Genomic DNA, 21,757 nt, shown 5'->3' with positions numbered 1-21,757 from the left:
AAAGGGAACATGTAGAATAGTCTGAAGTCACTTCTAAAAATCAAGCCCATTACTTCTGGGAAAGGGAGCTGAGACTCCACCAGGCTTTAAACATTGGCTGCATTTTCTATCGTAGTGGCCTTGGAATCACATGGGCAGCACAAGGAACAATCCACATGGAGCAAAGGAAAACTTTTCTTGCTCAATAGCAAAGACCCCAAACAATCGTTACAGCAAACTCTTCTTCAGCATATTCCATTTTGATACAAGCCAAATATTTATATCACAAGCCTTGACAGACATGTAATACAACTCACACAGAGCTATTGCTGCACAAGCCCTGAAGAGCCCGTTTGCAGTCCCTGGACCACAATATGAATCTGAAGGAAAGAAAGCACACACCTTGCAAAATGAAGGGAGAGGACAGAACCCTGTCCTTCTCAGCCTCAGCTTGCATCCAGTGAGCCTGGTGAATTCACAAGCATTCACCACACAAATTATTATGATTATGCAAAAGTTTTCAGAATATCAGCATAATAAAACTGTCAGACCCAAGATGAAAATAATTCAACAAAACACCAATAGTAACTATAGGAAGACACTGAATATTTATTTGATTTACCATTAACTCTAGTGACAAGTCAGACAAGCGTTCTAATTGCATCCATGAATAAGCTGCTCAGAATGGCTCCAGATCTGTAAGGAAATAATCTTTTGTGTATGGATCCTAATGCACAGAGAAGCTTTTTAAGAATAATCAAGTTTAGCAAAAAGTTGTACATGTAGTCATTACTGCTCATCCACAGTATTAGTAGGTCAGGTACTCAAATATGTGTAACTTCACAGAATTCAGAAGGAACACTTTTCCAAATAAGAGGCATGGACACAGAAGACTGCCTGTAGCAGCAGAACAAAGTTGCAAAAAAATACCCTTGTTGGACAAATATCTACCTCAAAACAAGCCAGTCTGCATTCCCAGGGACTCTCCACAAATCAGTGAAGTCTCATAAATGGTTGCTCCTTTGTGGGGCTGTACAGAGCAGGATCCCATCCAGACAGTGCTGCAGCCCTGCTGGAGCCCACCCAGCTTTCCTTCTGCAAGCCCTGTGTCACACAAATCCTCTCCAGTTCTGAGCCAGGAGCAGCAAGCAGCCATCCCAAGAGAGGAGGTAGCTAACACAGAGTCTCCATGCATTAAGGACATGCTTTTGCATTAAAGCCCTCTTTCAAACAAAAATCACAAAGTGAAGCTACAAGGCAGGAACCACAAGCTAAAAAGCTCCTCTTCTTTACAACTTTAAGCGAGAAAGAAAGATGCTTCAGGAAGTCTTGAGCAGAGCCTGCTGTGGGAATCCCAGCCATTGATTTCACCTTCTTTTGCCTCATACATACAGTAAACGAACTTGCAACTTTGATATTTTTTTCAGAGCAAACCTTAAAGAATCTTATTTACAATCTGTAATGACCTCAAGGCTCTGCTAGTAAATACTTTTATAAATCTCTATATTGTAGCAGGGAAAGCAAGTCCCTCATTCACCTCTCTTTTAAACAAAAACAGCTGTCCACTACATACTGTTGAGTACAACAGTGCTCCCCAGCAAACATTTACCGCTGACAGCGTACCTGTAGGCTGACAGCCAGAGGTGGAGGAAGCAGTATCCCAGTCCCCTCTTGCAAACTGAGCTTGTAGTAAAAACTTAGATAAACTTGGAGGTGTATCGGTGGGGATTCTCAATTATATTCACTATCCTCTGCTGCTGTAGTTTTCTTCAAGTTAAACAAACCCAACTAGCATTTCTAGCATATGGACCCTCCCCACAGATCAGCCTGTAAAAGCCCAGCCACACAGGTGTTTCCCATTGCAGCAGCAGCTACAACCTAGACTCCAGCATTTTAGAGTTCTGAGCAAGAAAAGAGGAAAAAAAATAAAAGTAGCATCAATATGGCTGAGTCTCACCTCTCTCCATGTAAAATACCTGGTACGGTAAGGAGAAAAGCATTAGAGGCACTGCACAAGCATTTTAAATTCAAAATTTCAGGAAGAAATCTGCTGCTTCGTTCTCTTAACAGCCAGAAACTCCCTTTGAAGAGCATTAGAATCCAGCATCAAAATTCAATATTACCAAATGCAAAGAGCTTTGAACAACTACTGAGCAATATATTTTTTTCTTACTGTGATGCTTAATTACCCCCTACAGGCCCCAGACCCTCTCCCTATTGCTTCAGTCTGCAGGCTCCACAACGGCTATGGAGCAAATAGCAATTACACATTTATTCCAGCCACATTAATGTAACCTGAGTGGATTCTGTCACTGCATAAATTCTTGCTGCCTAGCAGCAAAATGTAAAGGACAGTCTGAATTAGTAATAGGCTCCTTACTCGCTGCTGCCTCTCACATAAGCATGGCCAATAACAATGCAAGAGAGTCATACTTTATTAACATACATGAATTTCAACCATGATTCCATTCTCATGTATTAGAAAGTAAGTTCTGGACAGCTTTCTTTGCACACATAGTTTGTTGACAGTTCCTCTGGTAAGGTAGGGCAGCTGCACAGCAATATTTAACTCATTTGTTCTGGTGAAGAGGCAGCAAGAGAGCCCCAGCACAGCTTGTAGTTAGTCCTTTTCCACCCTGGTCATAAAACACTAAGTCAATTGTCTCACCCTCAAGTTGTCTTGAAAACCTCACATACAGTGAACCATCACTCCAATGCACCTAAGCTCCTATCAATTCATAGCCTGAGCTTGATGTCAAGAACGCAGATTTTGCCTCTACATGTCCCTCTGCATGAGGCTGGATTTCAGACATTTTGTAAATGTCTGATTTGTTCTGCTCTTACGTGAATAAGGGAGACACTTGCCAAAATCAATTTTAACGCTGCAACATTTATAAACATATTTTATGTAAGATTAAAAAATAATCTAACACTATTCAAGAACCAAACGACGATCTTAACTTATCTGTAAGTTTGTTTTTTTTTTTTTTTTTTTTTTTTAAAACAACTTCATGAAAACAGGTTCTGAAGGTACAGAACTATTTATGAAGTTGAACTGCTTGGAAACAAAGAAGCAACATATTTTCTTCCATAAAAAGCAATATATCTTCTTTGCAGTCTCATTCTGAAGACAGGGACTACTAGAAACAGATTCTTACAGAGCTTATTGTAAGTCACTAGGATAAAGTGCCTCTATTTATCATTTCTTCCTTGTTGCCACATACACTCAGAAGAGCAACAGAACAATGGCATAGGCTTGCTGTTTTAAGAATTGGTTTGTATTAGGAATCAAGTACAAGTTGTATAGCTCACTTGTGTGATCACATAGTTTAAACTGTTATCAAAGTGTCCTACAACAGGAGTGCTGTTTGTAGTTTTCAAAACGGCTGTAGTCCACAGCCTAAGATTATTCATGCACTGGTAACCACAAAATAGTGTTTCTTCATATTGAAATACACATATCCTTATTCAGGGTACGTATTTAGGCAAAATGAAGATATACTTGCATTCCTGAATAATCTTCATATTTTAATTCAACCTGAGCCCAGTATTACTCTTGTAAATAAGTATGCCTCCAGGATGTCCTTAAATACATAGACAGGAACTGGCTGGGATGGTAAATAATGCATTGCTGTTTCTCTGAGGAGGCCATATTCTAGGTTCCCCTCCCCCCCCCCCCCCCTATTTAGGTTCTAACCTTTTTGATTTACTTTACATGAATTTTAAAGGACAATTTTGAGATTAGAAATGTTAATCTTTAAAGAACAAGATGGCAACAAAGGTGGTAATTTATACAGTGATGTTACTTAAGTATTTTCATTGTTAATAAATATGTACTTGTTAACTCTGAAAAAGACTACTACAAGCACATAATCTCTGCTTGTTGCTTAGAAATCCATAGTTCTTAATACTTGAGTAATTGTGCAACAGAAAAAGAACTGCAGATCAGTCTCAGGACACAAGGTAAGCGTCCAACTCCTGACACTCAAAGCAAGCAACGCTGTCTAACACCCACTCTCGAGTCACCACGGCAACATTGTTCTTTTGCTGGATTGCTGCAAGACAAAAACAAAGGATAAAACAATTATAAATTATGCAAATTTAAAGTGAGCTTACTGATATCTTCCACAGTGAACTATATGCTTTGACACCTTAAGAGCCTTGATAAAAAACAAGATTCTAAAAACAACAATGTGACACTACTATTCCTTTTAACAGTGCAGGCTGTATTGCTGCTCCATACAGAATAGAAGCTCGGCAAGTGGCCTGGCAGGAAGTTTGGAACAACACAGGATAAACATTAAAAAAATCAGAGACTGCAGTCCTCATTATCCTTGAATTTAGGACCTAGTGACAGAGGCTCTGTTCCTGTCTACTCAGGTATATGGACCACATGATCTCGGTAAGAGAAGCAACGAAAAAATTAATGAGGTGTTCCCATACTGTTACTGTTTCAGGGTCTTGATTTTCTCTTTTCCCAGTACCATTGAAACAGCTGTTGTATTTGCAACATTACTTTCCTGCTCCATTGTTTTATTGCTCACTAGCTTCCATTCATCCCACAACTCCCACCATCCCATTTTAAAAGTGAAGTCTGAAACACTTGCACTTTCAAAAATCTCATGGCTGCTTCTTGGAAAAGCCTCTTCACTCCAGATATCAGTTAGTGCTTGGTAACTGTATATTCTTTCCAGACCAAGAGAATGTTGTCCCATCCAAGACTTTCTACTAGATCTTACTAATCTTCTAATAACAAGCTTTTCCACCTTTCATTAGCTTTTAGCAGTCAGAATGGTTTCCGTAAAGTCAATAACATGCAGGACAACCAAGCCTACAGCATACATACAACAGAATCACATTTACATATTGTTACAAGCTATGAGACTGTCTGACATACCACCTTATAAGACTGATTCTTGAAATAACATAGCTTACCTCTGCCTTCACAAGTAGTAGTGTTTTATTTCCATTCCTCTACAAACCTCTCTGATATTTAACCATTAAAAACACTGAGGTGATACTGAGACACTCAACGTGTACCATGAAACAATCCATGACAACTAGTTTTACCTTCATAACTTGTGCCTTCCATCCAAGCATCTGGCTGCACAACAACAACAGCAGTAGAATTCTAGGATTCCAAGATAAGAAAATAAAAATGCTACTGTTATCTATCTGTTTTCAAATGACTCTCTCACCTGTCATTGGTGAGTGGCAGAGTGATAACTGGGCTGACTCTGCTTCATCACTTGAGTGGACTTCAAGAGGTGGTGGAAAGAGAACATAAGTTTTTTTTTTCCCCTCCATTATTTTTCTCCAAGAATGCTGTGCCTAAGGTTAAGGAACTAAAGTTTCACTTTCCAGTGCAAGAAGCCTCAGTGTGGATTTCCATAGAGATTAGTTATCTGGCCAGCACAGAATACTTGGATTCATCTTTGACAAACCCATGAAGGCCACTTAACCGTTCAACATGTACATTAATTAACATGGTGAATGGTCTGTAACTAAGCACAACATTCCTTTAACACTTACTACTTTGTGCGTGAACAGATGAAGTTGTTTCACTACAGAGGCACCACAAAGCTCCACTATCCATTCTAAATGTCCTGGAGGAGAAAAAACAAAGCAAAACAAAACAACAAAAGATAGATAAACTGTCTTAATACAGTGCTCTACTAAAAGCGAGATAAGAGGCCTGTTTTGAAGTACAGGAGAACCACCTGAGCATTTTCCTGATGCACCTGCTGGGGACTCCCAAAATGAGGGGAACATTGTTTCTGTTCTATCTATATCCTGAGTAAGTGCTTTGGAATTATCAGGATAAAGGAAGAACAAGAGCATCCAAGAGGTCAAATGTAAAAATCAGTGAATGCAGAAAGTCTTCCTTCACATTTTTATATTTTAAATAAGTATTTCAATAATGAGATTTTCAGTTTCACCAAAACTACATACCTGCAGTCATATCAGTGAAAGGTCCATAGCAGCAGATCTCGAAGTCTTTAAAGATCTGAAAAACAAGGAATGTGTTAATAGAATACACATACAATATATTTACAGGACAACACTTATACCATGCTTGTTTCACTGCACGTCCAGAACTGGTTAAAGATCCAGGCACTGTTTCACAAAGCTTAACTGAAGATTTTTTCATGAAATTCTTTTGTTTTGCACATTATAAAGCAAACAAACAAAAAAAACCAAAAAAGTCAAGCTTGTGCTGTTGTATACTAATTTTATAAAAAGATATCATCCACTCTAAGCGCAGAAGGTCACTTTCATACATGAAAGGTGAGCTCTACCAGTGGCATTGAAAATACACTCTACTTGTACAGCTCCATATATAAGGAACTGGAAAATGTTCCAGATAGGCAGGCTGCAACATACCTTGAACAGTCATGGCCAGATAGGATTTTCTTTCCTGATATGCTCATACCTTTTCAGCGAGAGATTGCCTAGCCCTCTTAGGACCCTGGTGGTTTCTGCCATTGATTACATCTCCTTTAACTTCAAAGTTCTCCTGGAACATAACATAAGCAAGCAACCTTATGTCAGAGACTGAGAACGCTTTCCTGGTCAGAGTTCTGGGTAGAACAGGAGAAAGTTAAGATTGCAGAACTGGAAATTTTTACTTTTCTTCATATACTTGATTCTAAGTGTTTTCAAGAAAGAATAATAGATAGCAGTAATGGAACTTCTGCAGCATCCTACAATTACTAAAGAATCATATATGATATCAGTCAAATGATACAGAAATACAGCAAACAGTATAGAAACAACAAATTCCAAAACTAAAGTTTATCAGGAAAGTCTCATTTGATTAAAAAAAAAAAAAAAAAAAAAAAAAAAAGAAAAATGAAGGATCTATACTGATTGCTATCTGCACATATTTAAACTTCAACACCTATTTTATTTCAAGGCATTCACTTAGCATATAGATTAACAACAAATACAGTGCAGTATTTGATAATTTCAGGCCTATACCTGACTCTATAATAAACTATTTTCCACTCCAGTCTTCTCCAGAACTTCCGCGTAGCCTATTCTAACAGATTGAGGAATAGATGTCTATTTTAACTTGAAAACAACAAACAAAAAATCCCACAATTGATTTCATTATAATTGGAGGGTCTTCTCATTGCTCAAAGCAACGTGAAAATTTGTGACAAGGTTAACAGCGCTCAGTCATTTATGCAGCAACTTCCCCTTTCTTCCCAGGCAGAGAAGGATTTTGATATCCCTTTTGGCTGAGATATTTCTGAGTGTATGGATTTCAGTTCAGAAAGGGGGCATTTCTGCTTGTTAAATATACATAAAATCTGTATTGTGTCATTAATCCAACATTCCCCAAAAATCTGTACTTGAAGAATAAAAAAAAAAAAAAAAAAATCCAATCACTACCCAGAAACACACACACAAAAAAATCCCCTTAAACGGTACCGTAACAAATACGCAGTTTCTTCTAGGAAATGTACTAAATACCGGAACAAGTTTTCAGTAATCACCTTCTACAAAGTTTAATGAAAGATTTATAAAGGCACATCTATAGCTATGTATAGCTATTAGTTTGGGCAGACAGTAGATCTTTTCCTCCATTCTGTAATCCATCAATAGGAACGCTTATTAAAAAAAGTGCCTATAAGCTGTTCCAAAAATAATGGAGACCCATTATGTATTGAGCAACACTGAATACCTATAATTAAAATACGACTTCTGGTAAAACTAGAATTTCAGTTTTCACAGCTGAGTTTTCATGTATTAGATGCCTATGCAACATTTGAGATTACCAATTGCTTCAATGTAAAAACATAATTTACATACCTGACATTTCACTCAAATTAAAAACAAACAAAAAAAAAAACCTTACCTCATCCAGTATCCTGCCTTCTTTAAAAGACTGAATTATCCCTAAATAAAAAGATCAGAACAGAATCATTTTATCCAGCAAAATTTGATACCAAGCAACTCAGATTTAAATTAAGAGGGAGAAAAGGCCATTGGCAGGGAAAAGAAGAATCCAAAGTGGCTATTTAAGAGAAGAAAAGGAAACATTCAGAAGAGAAAGAAGCTTGATCTTACTGTTGTGTTGTTTTGAATATGCTAACACATTTAAGATAGGAAAAGATATACATATGTTTTACTTGGAACAACAGGAGAGTACATTTGTAGTAGAAGGGCAGAGACTACTTTTCTTCAAAATAACTTATACTCACACTGGTAACTAACTACCCATTTTCTTCCTGCGATACCCAGGAAGTACTTCAATGTCCGTTCACATACCAGCTCCTCATCTGCAGAGCAAAAAAGAGCAAAGCAATCTTTCAGTTTTGCCACTAGTGAAAAGCACTTCAGATAGTTTGTACCTAAAAGCAAAAGAATCTTGCTAAGCAAGGCAAGGGAAGTAGCAAGTCTACAGACCAAAAAGGCTCAGAAGTTCTAGCACCTTTTTTAGCTAATCAGTACAGATGAAAGGCAAAGAAACGCACAAATACTGCCACAACACAGGATACTAACTGAGGATTCAGTGCCTAACATTAGAATAAACATTTATATGACTAGCTGTCTAGGCTCCTCTTCTGCTCTACTGAGACTGGTACAACTTTCAGAAGGCAGTTCGTTCCATCTGTATTTATACAAAGGCAGAACAATGTTGCTCTCCTAAACCATGTTGTCATGCTATTTATGATACATGGAGAAAAGACACAAAAATAATTCCATTTATGAAGAATAACAGGACTTTCTGGCTCCCTTTTTATGTTAGTTTTTAAGAGCAGTAATGGCTCGCTCAAGTGAGTTTGCATCCAAACATGAGCCATCCAGAAGTGCTTCCATAACAGAATATAGCATGCCTGCATTCAGATCGGGCTCAAAATATTTTTTTCTGGCAAGTTTTTAAAAGCACACAAAGAAACAAACCACTCCTTCACTGATTCTGTGAATTATAGATTTGTATACCCAAAAGTAAATACACAAAAAATCATCTCCCTTAACTTATTTAAATTTATTGCCAAACCATCTTCTTGTTGGTTAGTTGTTAGTCTAGCTTTTTTACTTGTGTAAATATGGGGTTTATTCACATCACTCCCAACAAACCTGTTTTCATTATGACATGGGTCGTTCCATCAGTAATGTGATTAGAGAAAGTGCTCTGAGTTTTTCTGGCAAACTTCTGGACCATCAACTGAAAAGTAGTTAGAAAATGAACAGCTAGCAAAACATGTTAAAAAAAAAACCTAAACAATTCCAGTTCAAGGGAAAATAAAGTAGCTACTTTAAGTTCATGTTTTTTATTTGTGTTGGCACACATTTAACAAATATAAATACATTCTAATACACATTTAAAAAGCATCAAAGTTACCTTCTCCTTATATAAAGCTGCTATGCACACTATTAGCTTAAACCCTGCAAAAGCAGCTACCTTCCCCCCTCCCCCCCGCCCCATATAAATTAGAACATTACTTAACAGGCAAACAATAATGAACAAAAATCAGTACAACTAAATTTTTACTACTTACCAATTGCAATTTTATTTCTGAAAAGATTACTAACAAATATAAAGATGTAGAAAAGCCTTTTTCCCCTAATTCCCCTAATGTTCTCAACTGTACTTTGTCATCAGACCACCAAACACTATAAATAAATACTGAGAGGAAAGCAGATTGTTTCATTCCTTATGATTACAGTCTCAAGCCAGGTAAGTTTTGGAAAACAAACACAAAAACAGTTTGCTTTTTTTTACTAATTGAAAATTAATTCCAAAAGCTGACTGAATTATAACTGTAAATTTAAACAATAGTGGGCCTGAATTGAGCAATATGGTTGCATTAGAACAATACGGTATTTATGAAGCTGACAAGTCGATGTTTATGATCTTTGTATGCATCTTACTTTAGAAATCTTTAGAAGAGCAGGCACTGCAGCATTTGTTTGCCAAGACATTCTAAATATTCCAAAACATGTTTTGGAATAACATTTTCCTCCTAAACAGTACAAAGTCTCCTAAAATGTTCAGACTTCTCTAAGCTTCATAGTGCTGTTTTTAGGCCTCAGTCTTCATATTTTTTTTAATGAGTGTCCAACCAAGTTTGACTTGGTTACCGTAGTTACAAACAGTAATTCCTGTAAGATTAGTTTCCTCTATAGGATCTAATCTCTATATTGAGGACTACAGCGATCAATGGGTTTATTTACAGTGAGTCTCCAAACATTCCAAAATATACTCACATGTTCACTTTGGTTCAGACCGGATGCCACAATTGACATTTCTGTCCTGTAAGTTGTACCTGAACTTGCAGCATTTTCTTTCCCAGCTGCATTGTGCAATACAGATGTAGGAAAACATACATTTCTCTTTGATTCACGTACTCGAACACTGCTTTTGTTATCACACTGAGCTACAGCAGAATTATTTGTTGTTTGTGCAGTTTGAGGGCAAGGGTGCTTTACGGAGGAGGAAGAGCTATTTGGATTGCTGGTCACATTTCTGCAGAGAACTGGTAAAACAGGTGCCTTACTTAGCTTGGTCTCAGAGTCATGCTCAGACGCATTTTCTAGAGAAGAAAAATAAACCTTTAAATAATTTCACATTTCTTTCATTCATAGTGGAAAGCTGTTGTGTCACCTTTTAAATTTACACGCGGGAGTGTTCTGTGCTTATTTGTTTGCTTATTTTTCACTATTTCAGATATTGTCATTTACAAAAGTAAGATTTCAGTTAATGTATCATGTGGCTAGAGCAGAGTATTAAACAGGCCAATAGCAAAATTGCACTATTTAGTGTGTTACATTGATTACCACGTTACCATATCTGTGTTCACAAGCAGTAGAAGGGCATTTATTTGACAGCTGGAAGGTGCCCATAATTTGTAACAAACTGTCAATGACTAATCAGTTTAGGCTTTTATGAGCCAGCAATCTGTATTCTAGCATAAACAAAAAATTGTATTAATTTTCTGCTCTGAAGTACACTAATCATTAGTTTGCTGAATTAATTCTCCAACATTTTATTTGTAGTTAACTATAGTGGTTTTGCTTACTGGATTTAGCTATGTCACATTTCAAAATCTGTTCTATGAACTGACAGAATATTCTCATACTGCAGTAAATTCATGCAATTCAATGTGCCTTATTAACTGAGTGTGGATTAAAGACTAACCAACCAGTCTCTCAGTGTTAATTACACTGTGATTATTTTCAGCTTAAAACATTAACAAGATACAATAGAACCACAGTAAAAACCATACACAGTAAAGGCATGATAAGTCACTAAATAGCTTTGAATCCCAGGTTTTCCTTGCTATTTACCCGTTTCTTGTCTCATCTGCTCCATTCCAAGCGTTCCTCCACTACTGGAATATGGCAGTTCTCTACATAAGGGCAATACCTCAGTGTCCTGACTCGCATGCTGCTTTAGCACTGCTTCAAGCACAGCCATTTCTTCTTGTAGCTTTTTTAGGTTATTCTGCATAGCATTCTTCTGCTGCAAGCGATAGACAATTGTGCCAGTGTTAGTAAACCCAGTTTTAAATAGTATGATTTTTTCAAGTGCTTTGTAAAGTATCAGAATAATTTTGAATTACTTGTTACTACATGCTTAATAGGCAGCTACAGTGCTTTTAGCATAACAAATAGTGAACAAGTGCTGTATCAAAACAAAATATTTGAGAAGAGATAGCATCAATGTACAATGAACAGTGCTTTTTAAGTTTTACATACGTACTATTCCGTAATATTCTGATATTGAATGCTTTTTTAATCTTCACCCTTAAAAGGTAAAGACTATGCCTCTAAACATAAGGACTTGATTTGCTGGTCTATATTATACAGAATCACAGAATCACAGAATTGTAGGGGTTGGAAGGGACCTCTGGAGATCATCGAGTCCAACCCCCCTGCCAAAGCAGGTTCCCTACACCAGGTCACACAGGTAGGCATCCAGGCAGGTCTTGGATATCTCCAGAGAAGGAGACTCCACGACCTCCCTAGGCAGCCTATTCCAGTGCTCCGTCACCCTCACTGTAAAGAAGTTCTTGCGCACATTGGTGTGGAACTTCCTGTGCTGCAGTTTCCGGCCATTTCCCCTTGTCCTGTCTCCATTCACCACTGAAAAGAGTCCAGCCTCGCCATTCTGCCCCCCACACCTTAGATACTTATAGACCTGGATCAGGTCCCCTCTCAGTCTTCTTTTCTCAAATTATCACCAATTATTGTAAGTCACCATCAAAAAAAAGACAAATGTAGGAAAATCTGAGGCTTCCAGCATTGGTCAAGTACGGAGATTTAACAAGCATCTCCTGCAATTAAGCACTGTAATCCATACCACATAACAAGTTGCATCCATTAGAATGTAATGTCACCATGGAAAACAGTAGGAAAAATAATGGCATAGAAGCAGTTCAACAGTTCTTGATTAATTATGCTTTACTATGGTTATGAATATAACCCAGCTGCACAAAGAATCACACTGAAAGCTGCCTCCCACTGCACTGACTTTGCAGCTTTCGCTTATATCCTAGAATGCATACTAGCCAATTATACTGGAAACGTACATAAACTACTTCTGGAATGCTGAACATAAACTACCTGTGTAGAAAGAATTTCACCCTGAGAAAATGGTTCATGTGAATCCTCTACACGACTTGTTTCACTGTCATATCCAGATGCTTCACCTTGAAAGAGAGGAAAGAAAACCCGAGTTAATTAGAAAAGAAAAATCTAACAATAACCATCCACAGTTCCTCTTATCACACAGACCTCTTAGCCAACTGTTAACTGTAAAGATAAAATGAGAAGGTTGGGAAAGACTTAAGTGAGAAGCAAAGATCTACTTCAAGTGAACATTCCAAAGAATATCATGCCACAGTTACGGCAAAATAAGCAGAAGTCAAGGTAAATGGTTTTAACAGTAATGAGAGTTCTAAATACTTAAGTCATAAAAATATCAAAACAATTACTTCAGAATTCTACAGCCAATTTCAACAAACATTTCATCTGCAGTAATAGCTTAGGTAGACTCTATGAAATTCTGCTGATAGATCCAAGCCTCGCCATTGCAATAGCAACACTAGTATTTCCAGTCAAAAATTAACTTCCACTAGACAGATTCTAGCTGTCCTCTGGGGCCTGGTCTATTCATTTTTTTCTCCGAACAGAGAATTTTACCACACTAATTGTCAGGAAATCAGTCACCAAGGGCTGATTTTTTTCCTGTTCTGTTTGATTGTCCAAAGCTGACACATTACTTTACAAAAGCAAGCCCACAAAGTTCCCATGCAAACATCAAGCACCCAGTGATATTACTAACACAGCTGCAGAGATAAAAATCTTGGTTTGTACCTAGGTTTGCCCCCATATTTGGATCTTCTTGGTACTCATCGTTGGAGTCATTTTTTCTTCTCTTCAGCCCTCCACTGCAACTTTGAAGAGCTTCCTTACTCTTATTTATGGTGCTCACTTGTGTTAAAGTCTTCCTCAGCTCCTGTGCTCCATCAACTGATTCTTCAGATATGTTAGACTGAGAAGAAAATAACTTCACAGAGCATTCTGACTCCTGGCTTGGTGAAACACACTCATTGCTTAGGGTAGCTTCAAGTGTTTTCTGTTCATTATTTTCATTAAGACATTCACTGCGAGGCAACATGCTGGGATTTGCTGAAGACTGTACCACAGATGTCACCTGTTTTTTGATCTGCAAAGGTGTGCTTACTGATGTGCCGAACATTAATTCCTGAAAACATGGTAAATCTTCATCCTCACTAGATTCTTCATCTGAAGATTGCAGTTTCTGGGCTCTTCTCCGAGACCTCTGAATACCTTCAGATCTTGGCTTACAGCTAACAACTGAATCATTTACTATGTTCACCAGGGCAGCACCGCTTCTTTTTACAAACACAGCAGATATGTCTTTCCTATTAGTTACATAAAAACTGGCACTATCTTCAGTATCATTGTCAGAACACAGTAAGCCATCAGGAGTTTCAGACAGATCCGTAAAATCACTGCGGACTTTAAGAGATTCTTCTAGTGCCTCCCTAACTAAATACTCTGACAACCCTGTGCTGACAGTTTGGATTACTCGCTCTTCATTGCCCTTTATCAGACTTTCCTCTTTTTTGCTAATTTTTTTTTCAGTGACTCTGCAGTTGAACTCAGCTGGATTTTGTTGACAAGCTGTAGGGCAAACCATTGGACTGGGCTGAAAACGTTGCATTGGTGCTTTGCCATCAACAACTTCAGCATTTTCCACTTGATTGCTTTCTGAACTGAAGTATGTTTCACTGACTGTGTTCAGGTCTGTTCTTTGGAAAGCATGCTCTTCTGCATGACTCCGATCACTGAGATTTCTATTGCTTACAACTGGACTCGGTCTCAATTTGCTTTCTACCCCTATGTCAGCTGACAATGTCTTTTCACTCTCCTGCTCTCCCTCTTGTGGTCTGTTTCTGCCTTCATTCCTAGCAGCACACATTCTTACTAGTGTCGTCAGATTCCCATGATTTGCAACATTTAAAATATCTTCTTGATGCTCCACAGCATGCACACGTTCAGCATTGCTGACAGAGCACGACACAGGACTAACACAAGCAGATTCACATGTCTTAAACTTCTCACAAACACTACTCGAATTTTCCGCAGTTGTTTTCTTTTCTTGTAAGTTTTCTGTCATAAAATATTTACTACGCCTTTTTTCTACTTGATCAGGACACAGAGTATTCAATTTTTCAGATTCAACATCATCTGTGGTACATGTCTTCATGGGAGCAGGATAAAGACTAAAAGACTGCCGTTTTGAACTCCTAAATGTATTTCGCAGATGTTGCATGTCTAACTCGCTGTCTTCAGCTTCCACGGTCAATTCTGAAACATTTTTAGCCATTGGTGACTTTTCAATTCTGAAGTCCTCGGGAACATTCTGTGAACAGCATCCTTTGTCCTGGGGAAAAACAGTCCATGACCCAGACCTCTTCTCTTCAGTCAGGATGGAAGCAGTGTCCAGAACAGTCTTTGAAGGAGACTGTAGGAGGAAAAGTCTACCTAGCATTTCCCCTTCTTGAGAACCTGCTTTGAGTGAAGGGGAATTAAAATTTGAATGCTGACAAGAAAACATAGGATTGAAGAGACTTCTGTTTTTCGTTGTATCAGCTGAATTCTTCGGACTAATCCGTATTCCATTTGCTACCAGATCAGCACCATTCTGATCAGTGAGCGATGTGCAATTCAGTATATCCTGCTGCTTCCTCAAGTCTTTGCACTGGGAATTGTGAACTAACACATTCCTTTCAACTCCAAAGACAGACCCTTCTGGGCCATTGTCAGAATTTCTTGCTTCCTTAGTTATTCTCATTTTTCCTGTCTCTTTAGAAAGTAGCTGAAGCCTCCTGCTGCGTCTGACTTGTCTTTGCTCACAATCAACTTTGTTTGGTTCTTCACTGCTTGGATAGCTATCAATCAGTGGCTCATCTGGACCAAAGGAATCTGGATTTCTGTCAACTACTAAACGTATAGCACACCTTGTTCTAGTTGAACGTCTGCATCCTTTTGCTGCAGAACATGCATTCTTAGTGCTCTTCTGATCAGAGTTACTCAGTTCCAGCTGTCCATCAAAGGGCATGTCTGACACCTTTTCTATAGCATTTTTCCACTGTAACCCTCCTTCCTCAAATTCTGTTAGCATCCTAACCTTTATTTTTTCAAGGAGGGGATTCTCTTTAACAGCAGAATTTCCATCACATTTTCTCTTCTCAGCACCTTCAAGGCTGGAGTTAATACCCTGAGGGCATTTATCTGTCTCTTCTAGATCTTTCTTCTCAATGAAGTCTTCAGGCTGAAGGACAGGGGCAGGCTCCCTTTTTCGTTTCAGTCTGGATTCTCTGGAATTATTCAAGCACTCCTCTTCAGCAGCCGCAGCTTCTTTTTTTGTAGCAGGCAAAACATCTCTCAAGATAGTAGAGGGATTTGATTTCCTCCCTCTCTCGTATGTTTTCCCAAATATTTTGTCTTTGATGCTATATGTTGTTTGTTTTGGCCATCTCTTGTTTCTTTCAAACACTACGAATTCCACAGAATCTACTATAGGGTTGGTCTTCTCTGAAATACATGAATCTTTATCTGATAGAGAAATATCTCCTTCACCTGAAGCATCAGTTGCTTCAGAAGGATCATTCTGGAATGAACTGGAAGATAGAACCTCATTGCTTTTTGAAAACCATTCATTGACTTTCTGAATGCTTTGCTTCAGTCTCTTTCTAGAGACCTCATGCAGGGTAGGACAGTGAGGTATCTTCGGCTGAAGCAGTTTCTCCACAGGAAGTTCTTTTTCAAGTAAAGAATCATTCATGGGTTCATACATTTCTACATCTTCCACACTTGGCACACAAATATCCTTCTCTTTTATTTTATCCAGAGTACTTTCTGAGCCATCTTCAAAGTCAAGCTCTTGGTTTTTACTACTGCACAGAGATTCCTCTGCATCCATTTCTTCTGCATTATTAGAGAAAGATGTGTAATTGTTCTTTAAGGGACTGGCATTACCTATTTCATCACACTGCTCTGTGAGTAGGTCTGCATCAAAAACATTTGAAGGAGAACTCTGACCCTCAATTGTATTTATGTGGTTAGATTTGACATGTTCAGTGATGTTCAGCATGCTTTTCTTGCTCAAAGCTTCCTTCAAGAAATCAGTTTCACCTGAAGATTTATAAATGTTATAAATTATTAAGCCCTATTTTAAATGCATGAGAACGACAAGCTTAATAACTTTTGATTTTAAGAACTGCTCGTTTCCCTCCAAAACACAATATTACACTGAATAAACCACTCTCAAGAGAAAGGTTAAAAAAAAAAAAAAAAAATCAAATTACATATGACATACATTCATCCAACTCCTTCCATGAATTACTAGATACTTATCTCAACTTACATTATGAAGGATAATATAACGGTTTATGTAGAACAGAATTAGCTTTGCACTTAGATCCTTCTGTGCCTCTACACAAAATATCCACATCCAGCATGTAGTCTACAGGCATTGCCTTATATTATAATGTTACTAGCAGTAGGCATCAATAGAACTACAGAATACAGTACTGCAAGAGTATACATTTAATAATGTGAAAGCAAAATACTAACTAGTGGCTTCACTTTCAAGCTTTCCTCTCAATATTTTTGTCACTAAAATAACAAACATACCTATGACATCTGGTAAAGTTATTTCTTCAGCACCCAGCTTGAGTGACTGTGTATTGCAAGAACTTCCATACTTCTCAGCACTCTTAAATTCTTCTATCTCTTCTTTGTCTTCTAACCTGCTGAGAAGTTTAAGGAGGAAACAAAACCAACACCCTACTTTCATTACAGGGGTAACTTCCATTATGTTGTAACAGGAGCCTGTGTTTAAGTTTTCTCCTTTTTGTTCTTGGAAGTAGCTTTTGGAGAAATCAGGCTGCTGAGTAGAGACAATCATGCATGATTAACCCTTGCTACAACTCAGTTAAGAATGCTGAACTGTTATTTAAAAAAAAAAAAACTAAATCTTCAATAACATCTACTTACCCAGTATCGCTTGCCAGCATAAAAAGCTCTTCAGAGGAATCAGTGCCTAAAAACAAGTTAGCTGTTACTCTTCTTTGGAATGATTCAGAGGAAAATTTCTTGTCAGATTCAGTTTTTATCATCACAGAAGTGTGCATGCTTTATAGAGCGTTCTTTATAGAGGTAGACGTTTTCAAATTTTATCAGATGAGATCAAGTTCACTTGACTTTAATTATTACAGTCTTTATGTGCAAATACAACTCTGATATAAAGTTGTGTTATCACATCCATGATATGATGTTTTTAAGTACAATAAATACTGATAAAATAGGAGTTAGCAACAGTTCTAATTTCCAAATTTGTACAGAAACAGCTGCCATCATCTAGAATTTAAAACCAGAAATCAGAGCAATGTGTCTCAGATTCTTTGCTTGATATTAGCATAAACAAAAAGGGGGAAAAAAAACAAACAAACCCAAAAACCGAGGTAATGAATACTACCTATTAAAATGAACACTTGCTACGTTGAAGGAACAGGGAAAGAAACAGAAAAAATAAACCAAGAACAACTATTTACTACATCACATCATTTCTTGAAGCACTCAGCATCAGGTAGAAATGGAGATCTGAAAAGCCAGAACAAGTAGAAATATTTTCTCACATATCATTCTTAAATATATTTAAGAAATACGGCCCTAAGTACTAACAAACAAGTCTTAGTCTGTAGACAACAGCAGTAATCATTATTAGTAATAAAAAACATTTTACTTCTGCAGTTGTCTTCTCTGGATCTTGTACACTGAGCCTTGGATTTTTCCTATAATGCAATAAACCATATAAAAAGTACTTTTATTTACCACCTTTGGTAAATCTGTTTAGTCTGTGTAATCTCCTTTGTTTGCACTTCAGGTGTTGAATAGAAATTAGTGCTTAAAAAGACTGAATTTCAACACCTTCCATTACTTTGCAAGTGTTAGACACAAGCTCAAAAGGTACGTATGTACATGCTACAGCTCTTACCAAGCTCTATAAGTACACCTCTTCCAATGCCATGCTTCTGTTTTTTGCTTGTTAGGTAACACTCTTCGACTCTGTTATCTGTAATCTGTGGATCCACATTAGCTTCCTGCTGACAGGAGATTAGAATGAAATAGTTATTAATAACAGTAGGTTATTAAAAAAAAAAAAAAGGAATTACTTAAACTGCATAGGGCACAGCCTCTTTGAATACAAAATTCTAAAATATCCAATTTATCATACTCGAATCAGGAATGGAATTTACTACAAACTCCTCCAAAGCTCCAATCATTAACAATTTTATCATACTTAATATCCTATCTGGTACCGGGTAAATGAAGTAAGAAAGATTAATAATGCATCATGAACAGACTTAAACTGAAAAGTTGGGGAGGAACTTTTTATAAGGGCAGGTAGAAACAGGACAAGGGGAAATGGTTTTAAACTGGAAGAGGGTACACTTAGGAAGAAATTCTTCACTGTGAGGATGATGAAACACTGAAACAGGTTACCCAGGTTGTGAATACCCTCTTCCTAAAAGCATTCAAGGCCAGGCTGGACAGGACTTTGAGCAACCTGGTCTAGACAGAGCTGTCCTTGCCTATAGCATGGGTGTTAGGACTAGATGATCTTAAAGGTTCCTTCCAACCCAAACCATTGTATGATTTTATGATTCTATACACATAGCAATCACCCAAAGCTGAAAAAAAAAAAAAAAATAATGCCTTTAGGAATACTCATTTGTCAGCCTTATCAAACAAGTTGTAGAGGAGAGAAAAAAAAAAAAAAAAAAAAAAAGCTTTTGAACCTAGTTTTGACAATATATTTATTGCAGTAACATTATATTTTTCAAGCTCAACTCACTTTCTATAAACAGCACTTCAAAGACAGAAGTATTTAGATGTCCTTATCTAGAATAATATTCAAGCAAAACAGGGATCTGAGAGCAAACCAAAAACCATTCCATTCATCTACGTATACATACATTCCAAGTTAAAAAACCCACAAACAACAGCAGAGCAATTAAAAAATAAATTGCACAAAAAAAGTCACCAAGGTATAGCTGTCTTGTCCATTTTCTTTAGCAGATATTTTCCTGTTTCTGAAACCCTTACTCTGGATGACAGAACGGTTATTACCCAGGAGCTCGGCACTAGCAGCTTCTGTGGGTGTTTTAGGAAAATGACTGCTTAAAACTGAAAAGACAAAGAAGATACAAAAATATTTTCTCACACTTCGCAAGACAATACGTATTACTTATCCCATAAATATTCACAGTACTTACATTTTACTCCAGTGTCAAGCTCAAATGCACTGATAGCTTCTAACAATCCTTCAATCAGCTGCTTAAATCTGGAATTTTCTTTGAGACTTCTGAAATAACACCACCATATGAAATGTTTCTAAGAAAAAATGTATGGGACAGCTCACAATAACTCTCTTAGAATTTAGAGTTAACAAAGAAGGAGCAAAACCGCAGACTGGCAGATGAAACAACAAAATAACTGCTGCCAAGTAGTACAATTCCCTAAAGCAGCCCACTGCCAGAATTAAAACATTATCGTAAAGGAAAATTGTCACAGTACTGTCCCTCACATACACCTAGCACAAAGAAACTAGTTATAATGACTGAAGAATAATACTACCTATACTTAGTAGCACTTACTGTCTCAAACAGTGACTTAGCATTTCTGCTACGAGGCAATAATTCATCTTTTCCTTAGAGAAAACTTCTTATCCCCAAGTGCACTTGCAAAGATGCATTACCTCTTGGTAACTTCAGTCTTACACAGAGGACACTGTATTACACCCTTTTTCTTTTTGCTGAGGAGTTTAAACATGCAAAACCTAGAGAAAAGAATAATCACAATGTACCACTTAGTAGATATTCTTCATTATTACAATGAATTCCTCTATTCTTGTTCTAATGTTAAGATGAATTCATTGATCCACTTTGACATATCTGTACATCTGCAGTTATTTCAGAATGGACTTTTCCACTTTAGAAGCTATAGACCGGGTAATCAAAACACAATATACATCAATAGCAGTGAAGAGAAGCATATGTAGAGAATAAGAACAGGTTCACTAGGCACTGTGATTTTAAGTTTGCAAACCTACCTGCAGAATATGTGATCACATTTTGTTGAGACTGGCTCTTTTATTACATCCAAACTGTAGAAAGAAAAAGGAAAAAGAAAAACGTAACTTCTGTGTTCTTGCTTAAAAATAGCAACAGTACAAAATTCAGAAATACAATCATTTTTGAGGACTTTAAAAAAAAAATCACAGTGGTAAAGAGAAATATACCAGATTTGATCATTTCCCATTTGAGAACCAAATTGCTTCTGCAAATGTTAAATGCATCTAGAACGATTAAAGGATTTAAAAACATTTTCCACCACAGACAAAATAAACTTAAGCATTTTGATTCAACAGATGCAAGTCTTTTAAAGGACTATCATGCATCCTAAATAGCTAGGCTTGAACTGAAACCTGTGCCATTGTAGTATTTCTCTGCATCTAAAAAACTATGAACTGTGTTTAACTTTTAGAAACATGACAAATATCCAGGCTAGCATGCAAACAATGCTTTAATCAGCTAATTTTTTCCCCCACCTGGATAGAGCACCAATACTTTTAGGTTGCAATATATAAGAAATATTTACTGGAACACAGGAACAAAATGTACCTCCTGTCACAAATGTACTCTTACTTATCAATGTATTTTGTTTTAATAACACTATTCTTTGTGTTTTCTCATGACCACGGTATTGACAAAATGTTTGAACAGAAGAGAGAAAAATAAAGAGCATGTTAATTATTTTAATGTCTACCAGACTGGACACTCCAAGTTCTTCTGCATGGCTGAAAGCACATTTTGCACATCTCCAATGGCAATCACTGACAAGTCCATCCTTCAGACACCAAAACACTCTACAGACAAACAGAAAGTATTGTTTCAGATCTGTTGCATTCAATGATCATGCTTTCTTCCATGTAGCTTTCCCAAGATACATGAAATGACATAGGCCAACTGTATCCTGGGCTGCATCAACATAGGGGTAGGTAAGGGAAGGGACTGTCCTCCTCTATGCTGTCCTCGTGAGGCCACATCAGCAGCACTGCATCCAGGCTTGGGGATCCCAGAATAAGACATGGTTTGAGGGGAGCAGATCTAGAGAAGGCCATAAGGATACCTGGAGTCTTGAGCATCTCTCCTACAAATACGTG

At 37.4% G+C, this 21,757-nt stretch overlaps 1 protein-coding gene across 1 annotated transcript; it reads right to left on the bottom strand.

Annotated features, from left to right (window-relative positions):
• Window positions 1-3,930: 3,930 nt before the first annotated feature.
• BRCA1 (BRCA1 DNA repair associated) lies at window positions 3,931-21,440 on the bottom strand (the record flags this gene model as incomplete). The annotated part of the gene is made up of 20 exons (XM_079547150.1): window positions 3,931-4,034; window positions 5,050-5,110; window positions 5,512-5,585; window positions 5,932-5,986; window positions 6,413-6,496; window positions 7,844-7,884; window positions 8,190-8,267; window positions 9,070-9,157; window positions 10,201-10,526; window positions 11,281-11,455; window positions 12,559-12,644; window positions 13,312-16,662; window positions 17,164-17,279; window positions 17,527-17,572; window positions 18,527-18,632; window positions 19,577-19,719; window positions 19,809-19,897; window positions 20,291-20,371; window positions 20,645-20,698; window positions 21,361-21,440. The coding sequence occupies 20 exons, from the start codon at window positions 21,438-21,440 to the stop codon at window positions 3,931-3,933; spliced, it is 5,238 nt and encodes a 1,745-aa protein (XP_079403276.1).
• Window positions 21,441-21,757: the final 317 nt, after the last annotated feature.

This window comes from Tetrao urogallus, assembly GCF_951394365.1.
Source record: "Tetrao urogallus genome assembly, chromosome: 26".
NCBI classification, from domain to species: Eukaryota; Metazoa; Chordata; class Aves; order Galliformes; family Phasianidae; genus Tetrao; species Tetrao urogallus.
The sequence above is the reverse complement of the archived record's forward strand: the minus strand, read 5'-3'. Positions and strand labels throughout refer to the sequence as shown.